Source organism: Panthera onca, chromosome E2 (genome assembly GCF_046562875.1).
Source record: "Panthera onca isolate mPanOnc1 chromosome E2, mPanOnc1 haplotype 2, whole genome shotgun sequence".
Lineage (NCBI taxonomy): Eukaryota > Metazoa > Chordata > Mammalia > Carnivora > Felidae > Panthera > Panthera onca.
In genome coordinates, this window is record NC_138353.1 from 59,532,029 (window position 1) to 59,554,149 (window position 22,121).

The following is a 22,121-nucleotide window of genomic DNA, read 5'->3' on the forward strand; positions in this document are numbered from 1 at the left end:
AGGACGGGCTCGTGGGCAGGGCCTGGCATCAGGAGACCTGGTTTTGGTTCTCGACGGTGACGGCTGAGGGGTCTCGGAGCCTCAAAGATGAAGAGGTTAGGCCCCGGTCCCCAGAGTCCCCTCGAGCAGGTGCGCACGCTTTCTGTCGAGAACGGGACAGCACGCCTCTCGGGCTTTGCTGGCTCTAGGGCCTCTGTCACACAGCCGCCTCTTTTCTGCAGCCCCTTAAAATACAGAGCCCAGACTGCTCCCTCCAGGCCTTGGGCTCCATTTGCCCCCTGGGCCGTAGCGGCCGGCTGGCCTGGTCCGTAAGTGTGGTTTCCAGGCTCCGTCCCTCTGGTCTTGGGGGTGCCCCGTCTTAGACTGTGCACCTGACACCAGAGCACCCTGGCCACCTCTGACCTTTGCTCCCTGCCCTCTTCTCCTGCTGCGCTTCCTCCGGGAAGTCCTCCCGGTGTCCCCACCCCCGACGTGCTGCTTCTGGCGCCTGAACGCTGCTCCCGGAAGCTGGGCCTTCCGCCCCTCGCTGCAGATCCTGCTGGAAGAGAGGGCTGGGGCCAGGGATTGCGGGGCACAGGGTGCCCCCGACGTGTGGCCCGACATCCCTCAGGGCAGATGGCTCCCTCCTCTGTAAAGCTGGGGGGGGGGGGGCACCGCCTGCCGTGTGTCTGGGGCACTGTTGTTGACTGGGGTCCGGGTGATGCTCACCCGTCAGGCCCTGTCTTCTCCCTCTGCCACGAAGCAAGGCCCCCGGCCGCTTGGCCGGATGGTCGGTCTCCGAGGGGTCCTTTCGTGGCCCGGCCGTCACGCGCTCACCACTGCCGACCGCGGCTGGGCTCCTGAGGCCACCCCCCTCCCTCCTCCACCTTGAGGCCGGGACCCCAGCTGCCGAGCCCGCGCTCCTCCCGCCGGCTGCCTGCACTTGCCTAGACCTGGTCTCTGGGGAGCTGCAGGCACTTGACAAACACGTCGTTAATCCCGTCCGGGTCCCGTGAGGTTACCTCCTGCCTTCAGAGGCCTGCACACCAGCGCTGAAACCTCTCCCAGCTTCTTGGGGGAGGACTTCAGGGAACCCGGGCCACTCCCGGCGTCTCGTGCCAGGTCGGGTGGGCGGGTGACCCGTTTGGGACCCGGGATGCCCACCTGCCGGGAGGGGTGGACGGGTGAGGTCGATGTCCTCCTCGCCTGACTCGGGAGGGGCTGAACAAAGGGGGACTTGGGTCCCTTGGGGCTAACGCTGGTGCCCTGACACGTGCTCTATCATCGTGGGGAAGAGCGGCCCCCCGGCTCAGACCCGCGCTGTCTCAGTCTCTCCCCTCGGGCGGGTCGTGGGATGTCCGGTGCCTCGGTGTCCTTTTCGGTAAAGCGGGGTGGTCCCGCTGCAGCCTGTGGCCCGGGGCGAAGGCTCTGGGTGGGCTCGGGGAGGAGAGGAGGCCGGGCTGTAGCCAGAACAGCAGCGGCCCACACCACCAGGGCCTGTCCCCAGGGCTGTGTGCACGCTCCCTGGATCCCCGCGGTTTCGGGGCTCTGGGCCCAGAGAGGCTGGAGTGTCCGGCTGCACGGGGAGCCCAGCCACCTGCCTGGGAGCTGCCGCGGGGCCAGCTCACGTGCCTGCCTCCAGAACACGTCTGCCCTTCCGGGGCTGCAGACGCGGAGGGTCGGTAGCGAGCCGGGCCCACCCCTGCAGCCCCTGGCTGCTGGAAGGCCCTGTCGGAGACTGGTCTTCCTCCCTCCCTCCTGCAGAAAGGAGGGCAGGCCCTGAGGAGGGGTCTGGACGGGCACGGGTGGGCGGCTGTTGAGGGATAGCCGGCAGCAGGGGCGGTGGCCTGGGGGAAAGTTCTGGAAAGATGGCACCTTTGCCTCTCTGTCCCGGAACTGAGATCCTGGGAGAAGCAGGCTAACGGGGAAGCTCCGGGGGGGGCAGAGGTGAGAGCACAGGGCACGGCCCCGACTGGCATCCCTGCTGCCAAGGGTCCCCTAGGGCCTGGCCTGACTTCATTTGTTCCGCAAACACACGCTCGTTGATTCTGCCTGTGAACACTGCTGTGCAGGCACCAGGACCCAAGTGGGGGGAGCACAGGCGAGCGTCTGCCTGCCCCCGCCAGGAGGCGCCTGGCCTTGGCTTATGCTGTCGTCTCCTCCTTTCCACGCACTGACCTTCCTTCCGGTGGCCCCGTGCACCCGCGCTGCCTGCCGCTGGTCGGGCACGCAGTTCCGACGGCCTGCGGGTAGGAGGCGTTTCTGGAAAACTGCAGAAGGGTTCTGATCTGTCAGTTCAACAAATGCCCGTGCCGCGGCCTGCCCCGTGCCAGCCACCATTCTGGGTGCAGGGGACGACGGTCCACGGTCTCGTGGAGCTCATGCGCTGACCAGGAATACAAACTGAGCTCGAAGTCCCTGTGGCTCTGGGAGCTTCTCAGCAGGGTGGAGAGTGGGAGGGGACCAGGCCAGGAGGACCTTGCCAGGAGAGCCATTTGGTCAGAGATTGAGGGGCCGGTGGGATTTAATCGGGGCTCTCCCTGAGTCAGGCAGCATAACGGTCACCAGAGCGTCAAGGCGGTATCCGGGACAGGTTTTACGGGACGGCGGACGGTGCGGTCACCCCGCCCCACACCCAGGAGGGCCCTGCACTGGGGGATCCGGGGCTCAGCGTGGCCGTCTCGCAGTTCCCAACCCCAGCCATCGCGACACATAAGTGTGGTCTCGACTCCCGTGGGACGGGCGCTCAGCTGCCAGCCCCTGGCCTCTCCGGCCCCTGGCATCCTCGTCCTCCACGACGGTGACCAGGTTGTACTGGTGAGGGAGCTCCCGTTCCACCATTACCCGCTGCCCCAGTGGGGGCCTGGGGGGCGCGGCTGCTCAGGGCCACCCTGAGCCGAGGGGCTTATAGCACATCTGGTGGGCCACGTGGCAGGAGCCCCTTGTTCGGCCCCATCGGACGGTGGCAGATCAGCGCACGGAGAGTTGCCCGCCCAGTGGCCTGACCGCTGGCGGGAGGGGCAGACTGACCGCCAGGCCCACCTCTCACCTGCGCTGGGTCTCCTGCTGGTGACGGCTGATGCGTCCTCTGCTTTGCTGCCCCGTTGACGTCATCCCGGGGGGAACCCTGCTGGGCCCCTGCCCGGTGCTGCCCTGCCGCGCTTTCTGGAGTGCGTGCCCGTCCTCTCCTCTCCGACCCGCCGAGGCCAGCGGTCCTAGGCCCGGTCCGGACGGGTTCCTTTCCTAACTGAACCCGGCGGGGTTCTTCCAAAGAGGAGGTTTCAGGCAGGACGTCAAGTCGGCAAACCACAGAGGACGCGGATGTGAGCTTCCCCAGCTGGCCTTTAGGTAAATGTGTGTGTCCCATGGGGGGGGCCTCCCCAGCCCAGCCTTTTGTGCCCGAGGAAGATCACACCCACCACTTGGCTCTCCCCGGGGTCAGGATGTGCCGGGGCCTCTGCCTGGCTCCTTCCCCTCCCCCACATACCGCTGCCCTGTCCCCGGCCGGTGCGCCTGCCCGCGGGTGGAGGTGCGGCACCCAAATTAGCCCTCTTTCCACTTGCTCAATGGGTGTGTAGGCTACTCGCAGGGTGGCGGTTTGCCTGCTATTCCTGGCGCGTGGGGGCTTGGGTGTGGGGTGAGGGAGGAGAAGAGGGGGCGCTCCGTCTAAACATAGACCGCGGCGGGGAGGGGTGGCGGAGAGAAGGGCAAGATGATGTTGGAAAACCAGCTCCTTGAGAAAGCGGGTGCCTGAGGAGAGGAGCCTGTGGGTTGCCATGGCAACTGGGATGAGCCCCCCCCCCCCCCCCCCACTCTCCCCAGCAAGAAGGCTGGGCCCGATGGGCCTGTTCTCTGGGCTTCCAGCCGCGGACGGTCAGTGCGCCCGCTGTGCCCCCAGGCCGGACTTGCCTGCGGGAGCCTCGGTTTTCTCACCTGTGAAATGGGGTCGGTGGTGGCAGCCTGCCAGTTTCTTTGTAAACTCCCACAAATTAACGAGGAAGCACCCCGCCTCGCTCCGAATAACCAGAACGCGAATTAAAACAATGTGGTGTTTCACCTGTCCGCTTGGGAAAGATTTCTTAAAAATCGACGATCTGCCTAAAATTAGCGCAGATGTGCGGAAGTAAGCAGTCTCGAAGCATGTCCTGGAAGGTGGATTTACGTGTGAAATACCCAACATGCAGAGATGCCATCAGACCGCGTCGATCGGCAGGGGCGGGCTCGATTTATTTCGGCACAAAACCTGCTAAAGAGAACAAGAGAGCTCTGTGTTTGCTGGTGTGGAACAGTCTCCAGGATACAGTGTTGGGTTAAAAAAAAAAAACAACAAAACAAAAAAACCAACAACGAAAAGGCAAGAGGCAGAACCGAGTGGCGTGCAAACGTGTGCGTTCGGAGTTTCTGACGCGCGTGACCGTGTGAAGGTTGCTGTTTGGCCATTTGGCACGCTGTTACGCAGGCACTAAAAGCCATGAGAAATACCTTCGTAAACCTGTAAGCAGGTGTCTGTGACATATTAGCGGCAAAAACAACTAACGGGAGAAAACAGAGTATGGTCTCGTTTATATTTCGAAAATAAGGCACGGGTGCTTTTAAGTACAAGGACAGTGAGCCGCCGAAGAACGTACCGGAAGTCAGAGTGGCTACCTGTGGGACGTGAGTAGATGGGGACGCTTGAAACCTGCGATCCTCAGGCCTGCTTCCACACCGCCCGCTCCCTCCGGACTTCGCCTCCTTGTTTCCGACCTGCGAAGCCTCCCCTGCCCCTGGGCCTTTGCACCTGCTGTTCCTTCATCCTGGAACTCTTGCCCTGGCCGCCCCCCCACACCCCGTCACCTGCAGCTCGGAGATGCCCGTGTCCACCCCAGAATGCTGTTGCCGCCTGCCGCTCTGAGGTTCTGTCCAGGAGGCCAGTCGTCGCCATCAAAAGTGCTCCCTCCTCAGGGCAGGGCCCACCCGGTGCTTTGAGTCCCTGGTGCCAGCCTGTGGTCGTTGAGGTCACCAGACCCGCTCGCCCTGGTCAGGGGGGAGGCTGGTGGCCTGTGGGGGGCACTTGTGGCCTGGGGTGTGTCTGTAGCCCTTCTGTCTTAGCCGTTCCGGGAGGGTGGCTTTCTAGAGTTCTGTTTTCATAGCAAAGAGTTTCTTTTACTCCAACGGGAGCTCCCTAATGCAAGTTGAGAGGCGGCCTGGGTGCTGTGGGGGAGCAAGGAGCGGGCGTCACCGGGTCCTGCCCTCCCGCGCACATCGTGTCCCCACCTGCCAGCTCAGCCCTCTTGTCCTCAGCTCCTGCCCAAGAGACGTACTTTCAACACTGCAATGAAAACAGCTTGGGGAGCCGGGGCGTGAGCTTGCTTCTAAGGGCAGAATCGTGAAACCAGCTAATGGGGCTGGTGGCATCGAAGACCGCTGGGCTGTCCCCTCCAGGCAGCGGAGCGTGGTGGTGTACAAGCTGTATCTTGTTAGTGCTACAAAACCCAAAAAATGCCCGCTAAAAAGAACCACCAGGCTGTGCGCCATTTTCCTGACCCTCTGGAGAGATCCTTCGAGGATGCTTATTCTGTCCCTTCTTACGGATGAGGGAAACTGAGGTCAAGAAGCCAGACCCGGTCATCCTAGGAAGCCGGGGCGCTGGGGGCGTACGGCGGGGTCAGGACCACTTCCTGGGGTGAACCTGGCCTGGGTTGGAGGTTCATGAAGGGCAGAGCGCTCACGCCCTGTAGCAGGTGGGACGGCGGGCCTCAGACTGTATACACCCTTATTTGGAATAAAGGAACGTGACTGCGGCTGTATAAGGATCGCCAGATGAGGTCATCCTAGATGATGTGGGCCCTGAACGCAGTGACAGGTGTCCTTAGGGAGAGACGGGAAGGCCAGGGAGAATGGAAGCCGAGATGGGAGTGGCGTGTCTGTGTACAAGGACCCAGCAACACCGGAGCCCCCCAGCAGCCCTGCGGCACCGCGGTTCTGACTTCGGGCCCCCAGAGCTGGGAGAGAACACTGCTGTTCTCCCCAGGACATTGACACAGCCCCCAGCCCACTCACCCCACCCACCCCACCCACCCCACCCACCCCACCCACCCCCGCGCGGGGCAGGGTCTCAGTGTCAGGCAAAGGCCACTCCTGACCCCAGGTCTCCTCAGCCCCGTCCCCAGACCGCCGGCAGCCGGAGCGCTGGCGGCTGGACGTCCGTCTCCGACAATACTCCTTGACCCCCGTTGGTGTCTGTCTGGCTGCCTTTGTGAGTCAGCCTTGCTCGACCCGGCTGGTGCACCGGGCACCATTTCCTTCATTAGTTTGCATTTTTCTCTTCGAGGATCTTTTTAATAGGAAAAAAAAAAATGGGGGTAGGGAGAGATGTGGCAGAAGAGAAGCCCGCTGTTGTGGCTTGATCTAGAATGTTCTCTGGCTTTGCAGGCTGCTCCAGTATCTGACCAGGTGACACCTGCTTTGCAGAGACCCCGGCGGGGTTCAGGCTCCACAGAGACCTCCCCCTGCCCCAGATCCTGGTTCCGGCGGAAAACCCCCTTAAAATAACTGCAGCGAGGGGGGCTTTGCTTTCAGGTTATACCATCTGGCTCCGAGTTCGTGTTTGACTTGAGTAGCTCTTAAAAATCCCGCTGATCCCCCACCCTGCTGGCACACCTGAGAACTCCCAGCCTGTCTGCTGGGCTTCAGGGCTGGTGGCCCACATGGTCCAGTGACACAGCACGTGTGACAAATGGTGGACCGCCAGTGCCCAGGGTGGCATGTTTCGCGTGGGGTGCAGGGCTGGGGGCCCTGGCTCAGGCTCCCAGCTCCCAGAAGAGCCCCAGGGCTGTGTTTGGCAGCCCCGGACAGAGCGCCTGCCCCTGCCCCCCGACAGGTGGCTCCTCCCCCAGGGAAGGAGGGACCTCTGGGGGAGGGTTTCTCTGTTGGACGAGGGGACTCAGGCTGCTATAAATTGAATTAGCCTGATGACTTCCCTCCACCCCACGTGTTTCTGCAGGCGCGGCCCCCCACGCTGGGCACCTGCCTTCCATACACTGCCCTGCTGTGCCCGCTGCACCCCCTCACCCCCCGGCCCCAGAGGCGGGTCCCCAGAACTACCAGGGCTTATCGGCAGCACCTTGACAGTGTATTCTCCGTCTCAGGGAAGCTCCCCCGCCTTCTAGGTTTGAGAGAACACCGGCCCCTCATGTGCCCCCAGCTGGCAGCCTAATGGGGACTGAGGTACAGCAGGGAGCACTGGGTCAGCCTTGCTGACTCCGCGGGGCTGGGGGGGCCTAAGGGTTTGTCTCCAAGTGATGCCGATGCTCCAGGTCCCGGGACCCCGCTGCGGGCAGCACGGGTGAGTGCTGGCCTCCGGCTGGTGTGTCCCATCCTGGCGGGGGCCGGGCACAGGCAGGGCGAGCGGTTCCTGTAGACGGGCGTCTACGGTGCGTTTGGGACTGCCAGACGTGGCCAGGGTTCCCCGCGAGCTTCTGCCGGGGAGGAAACGCATACCCGCACACCCAGGGAAGGCACCTAGTTCTCAGCTTGTCCGAGGACTCTGATGGCTGGTCGGGGTGGCCGAACACAGGGTTCCCGGACTGTGGCCAGAAGCCCCTGGGCAGAGTGCAGTCCGGGACTGCTGGGAGATGCCTACCCTGGGTGGGGGGAGCAGCCCCGGCCTGAATACTAATTTGCTTTTGAGGTTGCCCATGTGGTTCCTATAATCAGCCTTGGGTTTACGCCAGGAAGGGACGTTCCACTGTAGATGGGAGGGACCCCACGCGAGGACCCAGGACCGCCACAACCCGGGGCCCCTCTGACCGAAGCAGCTTGCTCCTATGTCTTTCACGTTTGTTTATTTTGAGAGAGAGCACCAGCAGGGGAGGGGCAGAGAGCGCAGAGCAGGCTCCACAGTCACCCGGAGCGCGACTGGGGGGGGCGCTCGTTCCATCTCACGAACCTGAGATCGTGACCTGAGCCCAGGTCGAGAGGCAGACGCTCAATGGATGAGCCACCCAGGCACCCCCTCCCTGCCAGCCCTTTGGGTGGGCCTGGCCCCTGGTAGCGGGGGTCAGCTCTGTGCCTAGAGGTCCACGGGCCCCGGCACAATTCTGAGGGCAGCAGGGAAGGGGCTGGGAGAGGGAGCAGGGCTGACTCGAAGCTATAGCCCCCTCCCTGCAGCTGGGTGGGGCTGCCGTCCAGGGCTCCCTGCTGCTTTACTGCTGGGGTCTCCGCGGTCCCCCGTGGGGAAGCTGGGGTCTGCCGGGGCTTGGGGACAGAGGCAGGGGGTCAGGCCCTGAGCCCAGGCCTGTAACCCACACCCAGGACTCCCGGTGCTGGTCTCTGGGGAGGCCCCATCTTCCCGGCACCCCTGACTGACCGTGGATGGAGTCCTGGTCTCCAGGGCAGCTTGGCCTTTCCCGAGCTGGGTTCCTGTGATTCTGCAGGTTGGTGGGGCCTGAGAACCCGCGTTTCTAACCAGCTCCCGGGTGGTGCCGTGGCTGCTCTCACTTGAAAACGCTCAAGCCAGCCAAGCCCCCGGGCGGTGGTGGGGCACGGGCACACGCGGGGTGCCCTGAGCACCGGCTCCTGCCCCTCCCCGGATGGGAACGTGGGGTGGGGGGAGCTGCGCGGAGCAGGGCCTTCTGGGAGGGAGGTGTATCCTCGGCCGTGGGAGGGGCCTCCTCACCGCTGGGTGGACGACCCAGTGGTCTGGGCCGGAAGGCAGCTCCCGGCAGGTTAGTGGCCGTAGACACAGGATAATGGCACCAGCGTGCCCCCCGGGAAGTAATGGTTCTGTAAGTGTCCACGCCTGCACCTGGCTTTGACCTGCCAGCGCCCGCTCGCGGCTCTGCCAGGGCCCCACGCGGGGCGGGCTGCACACAGGTTCTGCTCCACGACCCGGGCAGAGCGAAGGCGTCTCCTGCCACCGGGCCACGGGCCGAACGGTGACCCGCACACACGTGAGCTGTGGAGCGTGCGTGGCCCGGACCCTGAACCTGAGCTGGGTGCCCGTGTGGCGCAGGACCCTGATCACGGGAGGGGGTGACTGCTGACGGGGGCGGGGGTTCTTGGGGGAGTGGAGATGTTCCAGAACTGGTGGTGGTGGCCACATAGCCCTCTGAATGCGCTACAGGCCCCAGGTCGTAAGAGGGTGAGCTGTGTGCTACAAGAAACCGGGGGCAGGTGACAGTTACGGCGTCCAGATGCCATCTCCACGTGAGCTGTCCGGGTCGCCTCTGGGGGGTCGGGGGTCCGCCTCGCAGATTGCTGGGAAGGAAGGCTGTGTAAGCTCGAGGGCAAGGCCAGTGTCCTCTCTGTCCACAGGCTGTGGGGGTATCACGCACGTGGACACCCCCAGTGGGAGGGGAAGGTGTGGCACGGGGCAGGTGCCCTAGTGTCGCAGAGGTGTCCTCTGCACTGAGGCCAGGCTCCCCACGATTGCCCTGAGGCTTTTTTTTTGGGGGGGGGGGGGTCACTGGAGAGGAGGGACTGGGTAGCCCGGCAGCCTGCCTTCCTAAATGTGCCCAAAGCGTGTCTCCACTTGTGAAAGACGCTCCTTCACGTGGCCCAAGACCGCGTCTTGCACTTTGAGCTACAGCCCTAAGCGGCGCCCCTGGGCTGCGCCCCTGGCCCGAAGCAGTGTCCTGGGGCTGCCCTGACAAAGGATCATAAGCAGGAGCCTCTAAACGACAGGAATGTGCCCTCTGCCAGCTAGAGTCCAAATCCCGGTGCCACGGGGCCACATTCCCTCGGAAGGCTCCAGGGGAGGGTCCTTCCCGCCTCTTCCAGCGTCTGGTGGCCCCACCCCTCCATCTCTGCCCCCCGTGGCTGCCTCCACTGTGTCTGTGTCCCCTCGACTTGTAAGGACACCAGTCATGGGATTTAGGCCCTCCCACAACTAAGTACTGAACTAAGTACATCTCAAAGACCCCACTCCCAGATAAAGTCAAGGTCCCAGGTCCCAGACGGATGTGAATTTGAGGGCGGGGGATGCTGTTCATCCCCTACAAAGCCCTTTCCAAAGCAGATGTCCCGGGAAGGTGGTGGCCTGAGTCACTTATCAGAGACTCCTGGCACCTTTCTGAGCTAGAAGAGAACTTGTATCATCAGGCCAGACCAGTGAAGCATGTGAAAGCCCAGACCTCTGTGCCTCAGTTTCCTCATCTGCCACAGATGTGAAAACAAGTCCTCTGTGGAAGATCCCTGACCCCAGGCCAGGGTGTCTGCCAGGTGGGAACAAACCAAGGGCTGGTAAAGGGGGAGTCCCTCCCGCACGGGGCCCCTCGGCCCACCTGTGCATGCTCAGCAAGGACCCTCCCTGGGTGCCCCTTGGTCCCAACAGAGACCCTCAGTTACCAGCACTGGTGACAGCTGGGTGCCCAGCAGCTATGTCCCACGGGGACCTAAGCGCTGAGGCCTATGTTTCGAGTAGACCTGCCCTCGGGTATCCAGGAACGGGGTGCTGTGCAGATGGGCAAATTCTGATTTGGGTGGGAGGGTCTGGCGAGGCTGGAGACCTGAGGGCAGGGGAGCCGATCACAGGGTGACACAGGCCCACCTCTTCGGGTCTGGGGTGGCACTGGGGCGGGAGGCCCCCGTTCCAGGGTGTGGGAGGGGGCTGCTGTCTGTGGGGTCTGGATCGGGTGCAGGGGCCCAGAAGACGGGGGGCCGTCCGGGAGGGCTGGATGCGGAAGGCAGACAGGGGTGCAGACTGTGGTCGGGGGCAGCTGGAGGGCTCTAGCCTTGGGCGTGGTGGTCCTGAACTGGGACCAGCAACGTCCCAGCTTACAAACCCTCCGAGGCCGACACTCTAGGGCAGTTAGGCTGTCTGGCTGTGTCACGCCTCACAAAGGACCAATGTCCCAATACGGTCACATTCGCAGGTTGTGGACGGCCGGGGGTGGGGGCGGGAAGCCAGTCCAGTCCAGGCGCTAGCGGTGGAACTGGTTGGGCGGTTGGGACGGGCACGGGCTGGTCCCCCTACGTCACGTCACCGTCCTCTGCCGCCTTGTCTTAAGCTGCCCCCGAGGCTGCCTACCCTGCGTCCCCCCCCATGTCCCTCCTGCACTGCCTATCCTACGTCCCGTCTGCGCGGTCTGCCCCACGCCCTTCCCGTGCGGTCAACGCGAGGTGGTGTCGCGCACTGGGAGGGGACCCCGCTTCCTTCCCGCCTGCTCTCCAGGTCCCTGCCCTGCTTGTGGGGGTGGGGGCCTGGGGCGTCGCTCTCACTGCTCCCCCTGAGCTAGACTGAGCCCAGCCCAGCCCCGAGGGTCACAGGGAAGATCGAGCCTCATGATGCACTGGGAGGTCTTCTCTATTAAACGCGCTCACTCTTCTCGATTCGATTTTATTTTAGGGCTGGCACAGCGGATTCTTTTTCTATATGTGTGAACGTATATATGTAAATACACGTACAGTGTTGGTGAATTAACGTTTGTGGTATTTTTACTAAGCGGAGAGGTGGAAACCAAACAGTGGCCCCGTGTGCTGGGCTGGGGACGCAACGTGTCCTCCTCTCCGGGAGTGTGCCCGCCACGGCAGGGTCAGAGGTGGGGGCGAGGCCCTGTCCACAGGGTCACGGGGCCGCACCCCACCATGCTGGCCTGGAGGTCGGGCGTCCACGGGGCAGTCTGAAAGCAGTGACAGGCTCTCACTGTCCACTGGGGCTCAGGCCACAGGAGTGAGGCGTGGACGCTGCCCCAGATGGTGTGTCCACCGGCCCTGCCTGGAGGCACACTGGTCTCACCGGGAGGTGGGGAGGGGGGTGACTTGACTTCCCAAGGTCTGGGACAGGAACGGAAGAGAGCAACAGTCTTGTTGGCTTTTCAGACAAGCCCCCTCCCCCCCCGGCCTGGGAGAGGCTGCCGTGGCCAGGCCGCATGTCCACTGGGGACACAGGACCCGAGGTGGTGGCACCCACGTTTACATGCGCGGCGCCGGGGCACGTGTGTGCAGAAACGCTTACAAACAATGCCCCGTTAGCCCGACTCTTGGGGGTATTTAAGTGGAGTCCTTCGAGCAGGATGCCTGTATGATCACACGTGCACGCTGCTCCTCGGAATGAGGGGCCCCCAAACTCGCTGCTTTAAGCAACACAAAACCTCACTCTTGTTTTCCTGCGACCTCAGCGTGTGAGCCGCCTCGTCCAATCCATCAGGCTGTGCTTGGCTGTAGCTCCGAAGGCTCTAACCTCTCCTCCTCAACAACCATCTGTAGCTGCCCATTACCTCCTGTGGCCTTTCCTCTAGTGGCCACACTCGGTAACCCGTTTCTGTTGGGTGGCTGGTCCCATCTGTTGGTCCAGAGCTGTGTGGGCTCCACGACCACCCACATGTGTCTGGTCGGCAACAGTAACTGTTAGGAACGGAGAGTAGCAGGTCGGAGAAGACGTTCCCACGTCCTCGGGGAGGAGTCTGGGCAGGGGGTGTGTGCCTGCCCTAAGGTCCAAGTCCAACTTGGAGGAAGAGCTACTGTGGAACAGCACGGAGCCCCGTTCCAGACTCTCGCTGCTGGTCTTTGGGTCCTTCCAGGCCCTTCTGGTTGTTTGGCCGAACTCTTTGTGGGGCCCCAGCGGCCTAAACCTGTGAGGCCGAGAAACTTCTTCCAGGTCCCAAGCCTGGCCCTTGCCGAGCCACGGGTTTTTGTGTGACGTGTGCCCCAGATGGCATCCTTGCGGTTCCCTGCTTGCCTTGGCCTCCAGGGAGCTCAAGCCCTCAGGTACATACTGTGTGCTACTCTCAGCTCAGCTGCTCTTTGTTCGGGCTCCTTGTGCCCAAACCTATCTGTCGGCCTTTTACTAGAAGCCACCAGGGGCCAGGCCCGGTGAGCGGTATCACGGTCCTTGGGACTGCAGCCATGAATAGGCCCGGCCACTGTCCTCAGTCTTTCCAAACTTCACTGTGCCTCCCGGTGGGCCTGGGAGCCCCTGTGCCCCCTCACAGGACTGTCTCTGGGGCTCGGTTTACAGGCCCCGTAACATATTCCCTTTTCAGCATTCTGTCACACGGGTGGCAGCCTGCTGTGCACCCGAGGGCCAGGCCTTCCCAGACTTGTTGCACGAGGGTGTCTGAGAGGCGAGGGTGGTCGTCGCCTGCTCGGGTCCCACGATTCACGCTCCTTTGCCGGACGATGACCCCAGGTCCCAGGATAAGGGCCACACCCAGTGTCGCATGCAGCAGCCACAAGCCGTCAGGCCCTGAGACCATGGCGGGTGCTTTGTCCACACCAGCAGGTGGCTCAGAACTGCCCACGCTGGGGCAAGGCGGGGGGGGGGCGGGAGTGACAGAAGGGCCGTGCCTGTGCTCCATGTGACAGGCACGGACCCCTCTGTGACGGACGCGTCCTGGAACCAGACGGAAATGGATACACAGCTCGGTGAACACAGTGGCCCAGCTGTGCACTTGTGTTTCATCATGTGAACTTCAGTTAAAATACACAACAGTCAGCTGGGTGGGGAGCCCCCAGAGCAGGTCCAGCCGGTGAGGGGGAAGTGGTGTGGTGGGTACCTCGGGCTGTGGGGAGGGGGTGACGGATGATGAAGGACACGGGGTCTCGGGGTGCTGAAGGTGTCCTAAAAATGACCGTAAAGACGCTGAAAACCACTGCATCGTCGGTCTTACACGGGTGAACGGTATGGTTGGAGTCACAGCTTAATGAAATGGTCATATCCCAGAGCAGCCCGGGGAACATTCTGTGGAAAAGCTGTATCCTTTCCCCAGAGCCAGGCTCAGGGGCTGCTCTGCTTCCGGGGCGGGGGGCGTCAAGAACACTCCATCGGCAAGGGCACCTCTTTTTCCCGGGGCCGGGCCTCCTCTCTCTGTCTGTGTTGAGGCGCCTGTCTCTGTTTCGGGGGACACGGGGGCCCATGTGAAGGCCCCATGTCAGGGTTGCTGGGCAGCGTGTGGCAGAAACGGCTTCTCTGGGGCTTCTGGAAGCCCCCGGCATGTGGGGCACAGGTCCCCAGGTAGCAGTGATCGTTTGTTAACTCATCTGTTACTGATAACAGGCTGCCTGTCCCGGGGACAGGCCACGGTGTGTTGGTTTCTCTGGGGTTGGGAAGCAGTGCCCCAGAGCCAGGACACGAGGCAGGTGAGACGCGTGGACCCCTGGTGTCATCCTGCCCTCTTTTACGAGGGAAGAGGGTCTCCTTTGGGATCGGCCGCTGAGACCCCGTGGAGGCCTGCGTCAGAGCCCCTGGGACGGCTGGGCGGGAAGGTGCTGCTCACAGCTACAAGGCGCTGTCCTCAAGCTCAGCTGCGGGCCCGTCACCGCACCTGCAACCACGCTGGGCTGTGGCGTCGTCAGGTGTGGGCTGGCAGCACGTGTGTGCGTGTGGAAGGTTCACGCACCTGGGTACGAACCCCCTTTGCTGGGGTCCCCGCGTCAGGCCTGTGCGTAGGGGCTGAAATCAGTGCTGCCTGAGTCCGTTTGACTCCCCGGGCAATACAGCTCCTCCACAGAAGGGCCGTGCCCGTGCTCCACGTGACGGTCACCCCCAAGTTTAGAGCTGATGGGAGCTGAGCCTCCTCTCTGGGCAGAGCCTGTAGGAAAGCAGCTCTCTCTCAGCAGCTGGAAACCATGATTCATACAGACGTAGAGAAGTTTCTCACACTCTCGGATCTGGTCTCTTCCACACACAGAGGGCTAGTGACTGCGCTTCCAGAAGGTGCCAGAGGATGGCTGGGTCGATGGGCTGCGGCGACTGCCGAGGGTCAGGGTGGCCCCGGGGCCTGCCACGGTACACCCAGCCTCGGCTCCCCGGGGCTCCCCCCTCAGAGCCCAGAAGGTGCCGGTGATGGGAAGAGGGAGGCCAGGTGCACGCAGGGCCGGGCGGTGGGGCAGCTGCGTGTGGGGGCTTCTCCGGCGGCTGCCAGGTTGGTGCTGTCTTGGGAGGCAGGTCTGGCTCCGACGCGGTCTCTAGAACGGCCAGCCGGTGCCCTCCCTGGGCCTGGAGCCTTCCCCTGGGGAAGGGGAAGGTGTGCTTTGTTCTTTCTGCCCTCGGACCTGCTCCTGACGGCCGCTTGGCCCTGCCCCCGAGCCCGGCCAGCCAGTCGCTCAGCCCACACGTGTGGCTGGGCACAACTCTCCCCCTATTCCTTCCCGGGCAGCCCAGCATTCGCCAAGCTGCTGCTGCTCTCTGGAGGCCCAGAGCCGAGTCGGCTGTGCACTGGGGCCCCTATCTAGGATGTGGACACGACGCAGGGGAGGAGGGGAGCTTCCCGCAGCAGGTCCTGGGGCTCACGCAGGCTGACCGCTGCTTCAGGCCAGGCCCTGCGCTCGCCGGGATGTGCTCTGTGCCCAAAGGCGCCGGCAGGCACTCAGGCCCGGCCACGCGGGGGGCAGTGTTTGCTGAGTGAACGAACGGATACGTGAGATCGGAGGCCACGGCCCTCCCCGTCTTGCTTCTGGAGCCCTTACCGCCCTCCCTGCCTCTCCCTGCCAGGACGTCGCACTCCCGGGCCAAGGCTGAGGCCGCCCTCACCGCAGCGCAGAAGGCCCAGGAGGAGGCACGCGTCGCCAGGATCACTGCCAAAGAGTTCTCCCCTTCCTTCCAGCACCGGGAAAACGGTGAGTGAGGGTCCCCCGAGGGGCATAGGTGTGGGGCCGTGGCACATGCCTCAGATTTGCCGGTCAGGGTGTGAGGCTTCTGCACGTTCTGCCTCCGCGTCTCAGTGCGCTACTGATACCTTCCCCAGAGGTCACCGTCTGCCTGTTCTCCCTGCCCTTCCCACTCCTGTTGTTCTAGAACTTTCTTCTGGAACCTACTCGGTCCGACCAGGTGGCTGCTAGGAAGGTAGGAGCGTTGCTAGGGCAGTTGAGGAAGTAGGGCTTCAGTATTAACGAGCTGTGAACTGCCCCGTGTGACCAGTGGGGGCAGGCAGAGGCAGACGGAGGGGCTCTAGAACAGTGAGGGGAGCTCCTGCCCTGTCCTCCGGGAGAAGCTGGAAGTCACTGCGCGTCAGCCAGACGCGTGACCTCTGTCCCTCGGGAAGCCGGCAGCCTCCCTCTGCTGTGTAGAGTCCACAGGGCCTGGTGTCCGGGCTCGCCTGGCCCCTGGGCTTAGAGGTGCAGGACCTTTGCCCTGAGGACACCCTGAAGGCAGGCAGGGCAGGTCAGGGTCTCGATCACTGCGTCCTGTCCTAGGGACCCCCATGCAGGCGTTAGCTCTCAGTGTGGTGCTTCAGAACCCTGCGCTTGGGCGGTGCACTGTGGCCCCGGCCCCGTGTGCCCGGCCACAGAGGCATTTCCTGGCCACACTGTCACGTGATGGACGGGGTATGCACGGACTGGGGGGTGGGGGCTGACTCCATACCCCAGTGCTCACGGGTCTGAGGACCCCCGACCCTGCCTCCAGGACCACGTAGGGCCTCCCTTGGTCACCCTCTGTGGAAGAGACCCCCTTTCAGGTGGCTGCAGCTCTGCCTCGTTCTGCCCGCTGGCCCCACCTCAAAATCCCCAGGAAGGAGACTGGGGCCGCTGTGCCTGTGGCCAACAGCATGGGGACTGGGCCCAGCCCCACCAGACCGTGGGGGGCTGTGTGTCCCATGGCCCCTCCCGCCCGGGCTCAGAGACTCTGGCATGGAGTTGGAGAGACCACTCCTGTCACGCTGCACCCAGGCAGGCCGTGAGGCCCTGGGGAAAGTCACCTAGCGCGAGAGGCTTCCTTCCACCTTCGGGAGGGACCTGTCGGAGGTGCGGCCTAAGCCTGGAGCCGGCCGGCCTCTCCCTTGCCTGGCACCCTTGCCTGCTGAGCCTTGGGTCTCTCCTGTAGCCAGGGGGCAGGACCGGAACCTCTGCCTGCCACTGCCCCTCCGGACCTGGTCACCCTCCCGGTGGGTGTCGGGTCGGGGGCTCCCAGATCTGCGGCACCCACCCCCCCACTGGAGAGTGCCCCGTTGCCTGTCGCCCTGGACCCAGGCCCCGTCTTGCTCCCCCGCAGCCCTCTGGTGAGGTCAGGCCTCACGAGGCACAGAGGGTCCGAGTAACCCAACCTCTGTGTGCTTCCTGCCCCCACATAAAGGGCTCGAGTACCAGCGGCCGAAGCACCCGATTTCCAGCAGTGACATCGAGGTGGCCTCCACGGGGACGCCCCTGCAGCAGGAGAGCCCCGAGCTGTACCGCAAAGGCACCACCCCCTCGGACCTGACCCCCGACGACAGCCCCCTGCAGAGCTTCCCCGCCAGCCCCACGGCCACCCCGCCCCCTGCCTCACGGAACAAGGTTGCCCACTTCTCCCGGCAGGTCTCTGTGGACGAGGAGCGAGGCGGGGACATCCAGATGCTCCTGGAGGGCCGGGGAGGGGACTATGCCCGCAACAGCTGGGGCGAGGAGAAGGCCGGCGGCTCCAGGGGCGTCCGCGGCGGCGCCCTCCGCAGCGGTCAGCCCGCAGACGACTTCCGCTCCCGGAGCTCGGGCCACAGGCAGCCCGGCAACCCCAAGTCCCGGGAGCGGCGGACGGAGTCGCCCCCCACCTTCTCCTGGACTTCCCACCACCGGACCGGCAACCCCGGCTCGGCGGGCGCCAAGCTGCTGGAGCTGGAGGAGGAGAAGCTGAGCAGCTACGAGACGGAGATGAAACCGCTGCGGCGGATGGACTCGTGCGCGCAGGAGGCGCACCCCCAGAAGCGGCGCTCCAGCCGGGGGGGCGCCTGCCGGGGCCTGGGCGAGGACCACCGCCCCGAGGAGCGGGGCTTCGGGGCGCAGAGGCTGCGGTCCAAGCCCCAGAGCAAGGACGGCGCCAGGCCGGCCTCGTGCACGGAGCCCGCGGTGCAGAGGCTGGAGAGCCTGCGGCTGGGAGAGCGGGCTGAGCCGCGGCTGCTGCGCTGGGACCTGGCCTTCTCGCCGCCCCAGAAGTCCTCCCCGGTAGCGCTGGAGTCGGACGGAGAGGACGGGGACGAGCTCAAACCCAGCACGGTGAGTGGCGGCGCTGGCCCCGGGCCCGCGGTCAGCACGCGGCCGCCTCCGGCCGAGGGCTGGCTCCTTCCCTCCAGGAGGCCGGGGTGGGCGACGGGGTCCCCCTCCCTTTAGGTCTCAGGGAGGGCTGACCCCAGCCGCCAAGGTGCGTGGGCGGTTCTGGAGGCGCCCAAACAAACCGGGGCAGCCCGGGAGCCCCGTCTTCACCCAGACTCCCCCATGGTCCAGGAAGGTCGGCCCCTGCTCTGGTAAGGAGGCCGGGGCTCGCGCCTGCTTCCTCTCACGGCAGGCAGCGTGGAGGCACCTGGACTGCGTCGTGCCAGGGTGGGCCCACCCCCAGGAGGGACTTTCTGGGACCCTCTACCTGTGAGCAGACGTGTTCTGCCCCTCCCCCGGCTTCTCAGACCCACCCTGGGACTGATGCCCCCGTGTGCTCTGTGCCAGGACCTACGGCCCCAGTCCCTCAGGGCCCGATCACCTGGCCGAGTGCCACGTACCTGCCCCACGGGGACACTTCTGGGACCCTGCTGCGAGGCAGGGTCCGTGTCCACCGCCGGCCCCTGGAGGAGCCACACCATTGGCGTGTCAGGGCCCCGTGCTCCTTGAGAGAGACGCTTTCTGCGGATGGGTGCCCCCGAGACCACCGTGAGCGTCTTGTGAGCAGGCTGGTTCCTTAGTGCTCCTGCCTTCCCGCACCCAGGTCCCCCCAGACAGCAGCCCTGTGGTCGGCACTGGGAGCACCCGTGGGCTCGCTGCTCTGTTCCCTGTCCCAGCAGCCAGAACCATCTGCACGCATCTGGATATGGAGCGTGTGCAGTGTGGTTACTTTTGGAAGCCAGATGACGGACGGGGAAGGGATGTGGGGGGAGGTTCCAGATTTGGCCCCCTTCACCACGTTGGTGCTTCCCAATGGAGCTCCCTTGGGGTGAGGTGCCAGCCAGCGGCTGGCCTCCGCCGGGCACCTGTATTTATTCCATTGGGACGGCCGGTGTCCTGTGTCCTCCGAGGTCCTCTCGGGGTCAGCGCGGTGCCCTGTCCGATACGGTGGTCTCTGCACCCATCGCCGCGGAGGCTCCAAGGAGAGCCGGGCCCGGGAAGGGGAGGCTGAGACCTGGATGCCCAGCTCACCCGAACCTCTGCTCCAGGGGCAGGAAAGGCCTGGAGGCGGCCGGTGGCCGGGCAGGAACAACACTTAGAGCTTGAGCAGCGACGGGGAAGGAGGCATTTGCTGAGGAGCGTGTGCTTAAAGGATCGCTCGAGGGCTCGGACGTTGCCGGGTGGTGTGGGGTCTCGGGCTGAGTGCTGGGGCCGTCCTGGGTGGGCCGCATCTGAAATCCCGGCCGGTGTTCTCTCGTCCCAGTTGCGGGGCTGGGGACGAAGGTTGATACCGGTGTGGGGACGCTGACTTAAAGCGACCTGGCGTGCTGGGAGGGAGGTCAGCACCGGGCATTCCGGGCCCAGTCGCTGCAGCCCGGGGAGCAGGAGGACCCTCTCCCGGACTTCGGTCGTCCTCTGGGAGCTCCTGGTTTGGGGGGGCAGGGGCAGGCTGGGCGCGGGCTCACCTCTGCTGTCCTGTTGCAGGGCTCGGCCCCCATCCTGGTGGCCATGGTGATCTTGCTCAACATCGGAGTCGCCATCTTGTTTATTAACTTTTTCATCTGAGGAGACGTCGCGTGAGCAAAAACAGTGGTCGATGTACAAAAAGGGGACGTTAAAAAAAAAAAAGACGACAGAAAGGAAAGGATCGTAACTGAGACGGCCGGACAACCACTTCTGAGACTTTTCACAGAACAATGTGATTGGGTATTACTCACAGTTTGCCTTTTTTTCTGGGTAATGTTTTTTGGATTTTAGCCAAAATTCTTTGCTTGTATAACACGATGCTGTGTGGCATGGCAGAAGGAGGCCAGCACGCCGACCCTCCAGCTTGGTGTGGAAAGGAAAGGGACCCCGGCAAATCAATGGCCAAAAAACAAAACGGTCACCGTCCTCGCTGCCATCACACTCCATCTGGGACTGGAAAAGGAGGCGGCCGGAGGAAGACCCCAGCGCGTCCAGCTGTGCTGTGAGGCTGAATGCGGGAAGTCTGTTACCTGCGCCGCTCCCCTGGGTCCTGGAATAGTGGGTGACAAGTAGGGGTGTGCGGCGGGGAGGGCGGGGGGGGGGGGGGGGGGGGAGTGGGCGTGCCTTCCCAGCAGGCAGCAGCCGCTTCCTGTTTTGAGTCTGTGCCGTGTACCTGAGGAAGCAGGGATCTGCCGCCTCTCCCCATGGAGTCTGAAAGCAAGGTCCTCCTTCCCCACTGTCTGCCCCCTCCCCCACCACTCCCCCCCCCTTTGTCCGACACCCCCAGCAGCAGTGGTGCGGACGGGACAGAGGGCAGGGAGTGCCGTGGGGCCACCTAGCTGCCACACCCTCCTCCGAGTGTGTGGCCTTTCTCCACTTGGCATGCAGGATGTGTATCCCGGCTCCCCTGTCCCTGTCAGACGTCCGTGGCAGTGACCTGGCCCGCGGCGACATCATTCCCTCTCGCGGTCACCGGGCACATGGGTTTTCACGTCTTTGTCCTGTGCCGGCCTCCACTTCCCCCACAGATATGCACACTCTTTCCAGATGCCTCGTTCATACTCCAGAGCTGGTCTGGGCCCAGGACAGGAATGTGGGTGAAACCCAGTGGCTTCAAAACACCTGAGCACCCGCTGCTGCCCCCTCTCCCCCAAAAGACACAACTCTGCCTTCTCGACCAATGTTGCACCATCATCCAAACGAGAGAACAAGGTTCCAGAATGTGCGGGCGCCCCGTGGTCCTAGCGCTGGAGCCAGCCCCGGCCAGGGCGTATGGACGTGTCTGTGGGGCACGGCCGCGTCCATACCCTGGCCCCTGCGCTCACGCCCGGGACGGCCCCGACCGTGAGCTTCCACAGCCGTCCTGGGCACAGCCCGGCTATGGACTCTGCCTTGCTTTGCTTATGTTTAGCTGTTTCTCTGCTACCTTTCAAGCAGATTTCTTTACTACACTGCACTGGATTGCTATATTTTTAACCAGAAATAAACTAAAGATTAGAGCATGTTCCAGTAAAATCCAGTTTTATTTTTTCCGTTCTACATTCTCTCTCCCCATTTCTTCTCACAGTTTGGCTTAGTTTGGGGTCTTTTTGGGGAGTGGGGCACAGGAGAGGGAGGGTCCGTAAGAAACGCGTTTCTGGTAACGTTACTTTCTAAAGGGATATTACATCTTTTGTACATCTTACTTTCCGTTCTTTTTTAATATCGAGTGGTTGCTGCAGACCTGAAGTGAACCAAATAAAGATTCCTGCTCCTTGCAGCTCAGAACCCTCCATGTGGGACATGTGTTTTCTAACTGTTTGCACCTCTTCGTAAAGACCACAGCCTTTTGTACGTTCTGGTAACTGCACGACACCAAACGGTACCTCGGACCGCAGGTTACACACGCACGTGCTGCCCCGGGAGGAGATTAGGGAAGGGTGTGTGGCCCAGTGAAAGCAACAGTGATTTCACGCCCGGGGCTCCCGCACAGGTGACTGGCTCGTGTCCCCTCACACGTCCGGCCCCTGCTCCCACAGGTGTGAAAACCAGACTGCACACCCGGGGTATCCCGGCAGATCCCCCCGAGACCACTGCTCCGGGTCTGAGAGGGTCTAGAAGCCGATTAAGGAGCGGGCCGCCCAGCGGGACAGTGCAGCACAGGGGAGTGCTCCTGCTCACCTGGCGGGCTGGGCTCGTCCTACCGGCCCAGAGGCTCAGCTTTTCCCAGTGGCTGTGCCAGTCCCGGGCAGGGGCCAGAACAGCTGACCTCCTCCCGTGCGCTCCCGGTGGACGTGCGCACACAGCAACACCCGGCCACGAGGGACGTGTGGGTCAGGGCCGGCCCCCAGGGGGGTACAAAGTGACAAGTTTTAATTAGTCCCAGAGCCACCTCGTGAGAGTCCTTTCCTCCCCTGGCAGCTGCTTCCACGCTCTGGACGTGAAAGCCAGAGGCAGAGAGATGGAGTTGCCAGGGATGCTGAGCCAGGGCCTGTGGGTAGGTGAGGCCGAGAGGCACCGCTCCACACCCCCCTCGCGCTGCCCTCCCGCAGCTGGGAAACCTGCACTCACACCCTCCACCCCAGGGTCCTCAGGCGACTCGTCTGTGCCCACAGTCCGCCTGCCGCCTTCACCAACGTGAGGAAACTTGCACACTGGGTTACTTGTGCTTCTGGGCACGTGCTCGATGCCCCAAGTGCTCGGGTGACTTCGGG

General features: G+C 63.6%; 1 protein-coding gene across 2 annotated transcripts in view; it reads left to right on the forward strand.

Annotated features, from left to right (window-relative positions):
- Positions 1–21,113, forward strand: part of JPH3 (junctophilin 3) — a 77,686-nt gene extending 56,573 nt beyond the window's left edge. Inside the window, exons 3-5 of one of the 2 annotated variants that reach the window (XM_081791331.1) lie at positions 15,395–15,519; positions 16,973–17,865; positions 19,447–21,113. In XM_081791331.1, the coding sequence (XP_081647457.1) occupies positions 15,395–15,519; positions 16,973–17,865; positions 19,447–19,527 (1,099 nt within the window). In that variant the 3' untranslated portion in view covers positions 19,528–21,113. Of the gene's footprint in view, positions 1–15,394; positions 15,520–16,972; positions 17,866–19,446 lie in introns of those variants that run through there. The other variant, XM_081791332.1, reaches the window with a different exon arrangement.
- The last annotated feature ends 1,008 nt before the right edge of the window (positions 21,114–22,121 follow it).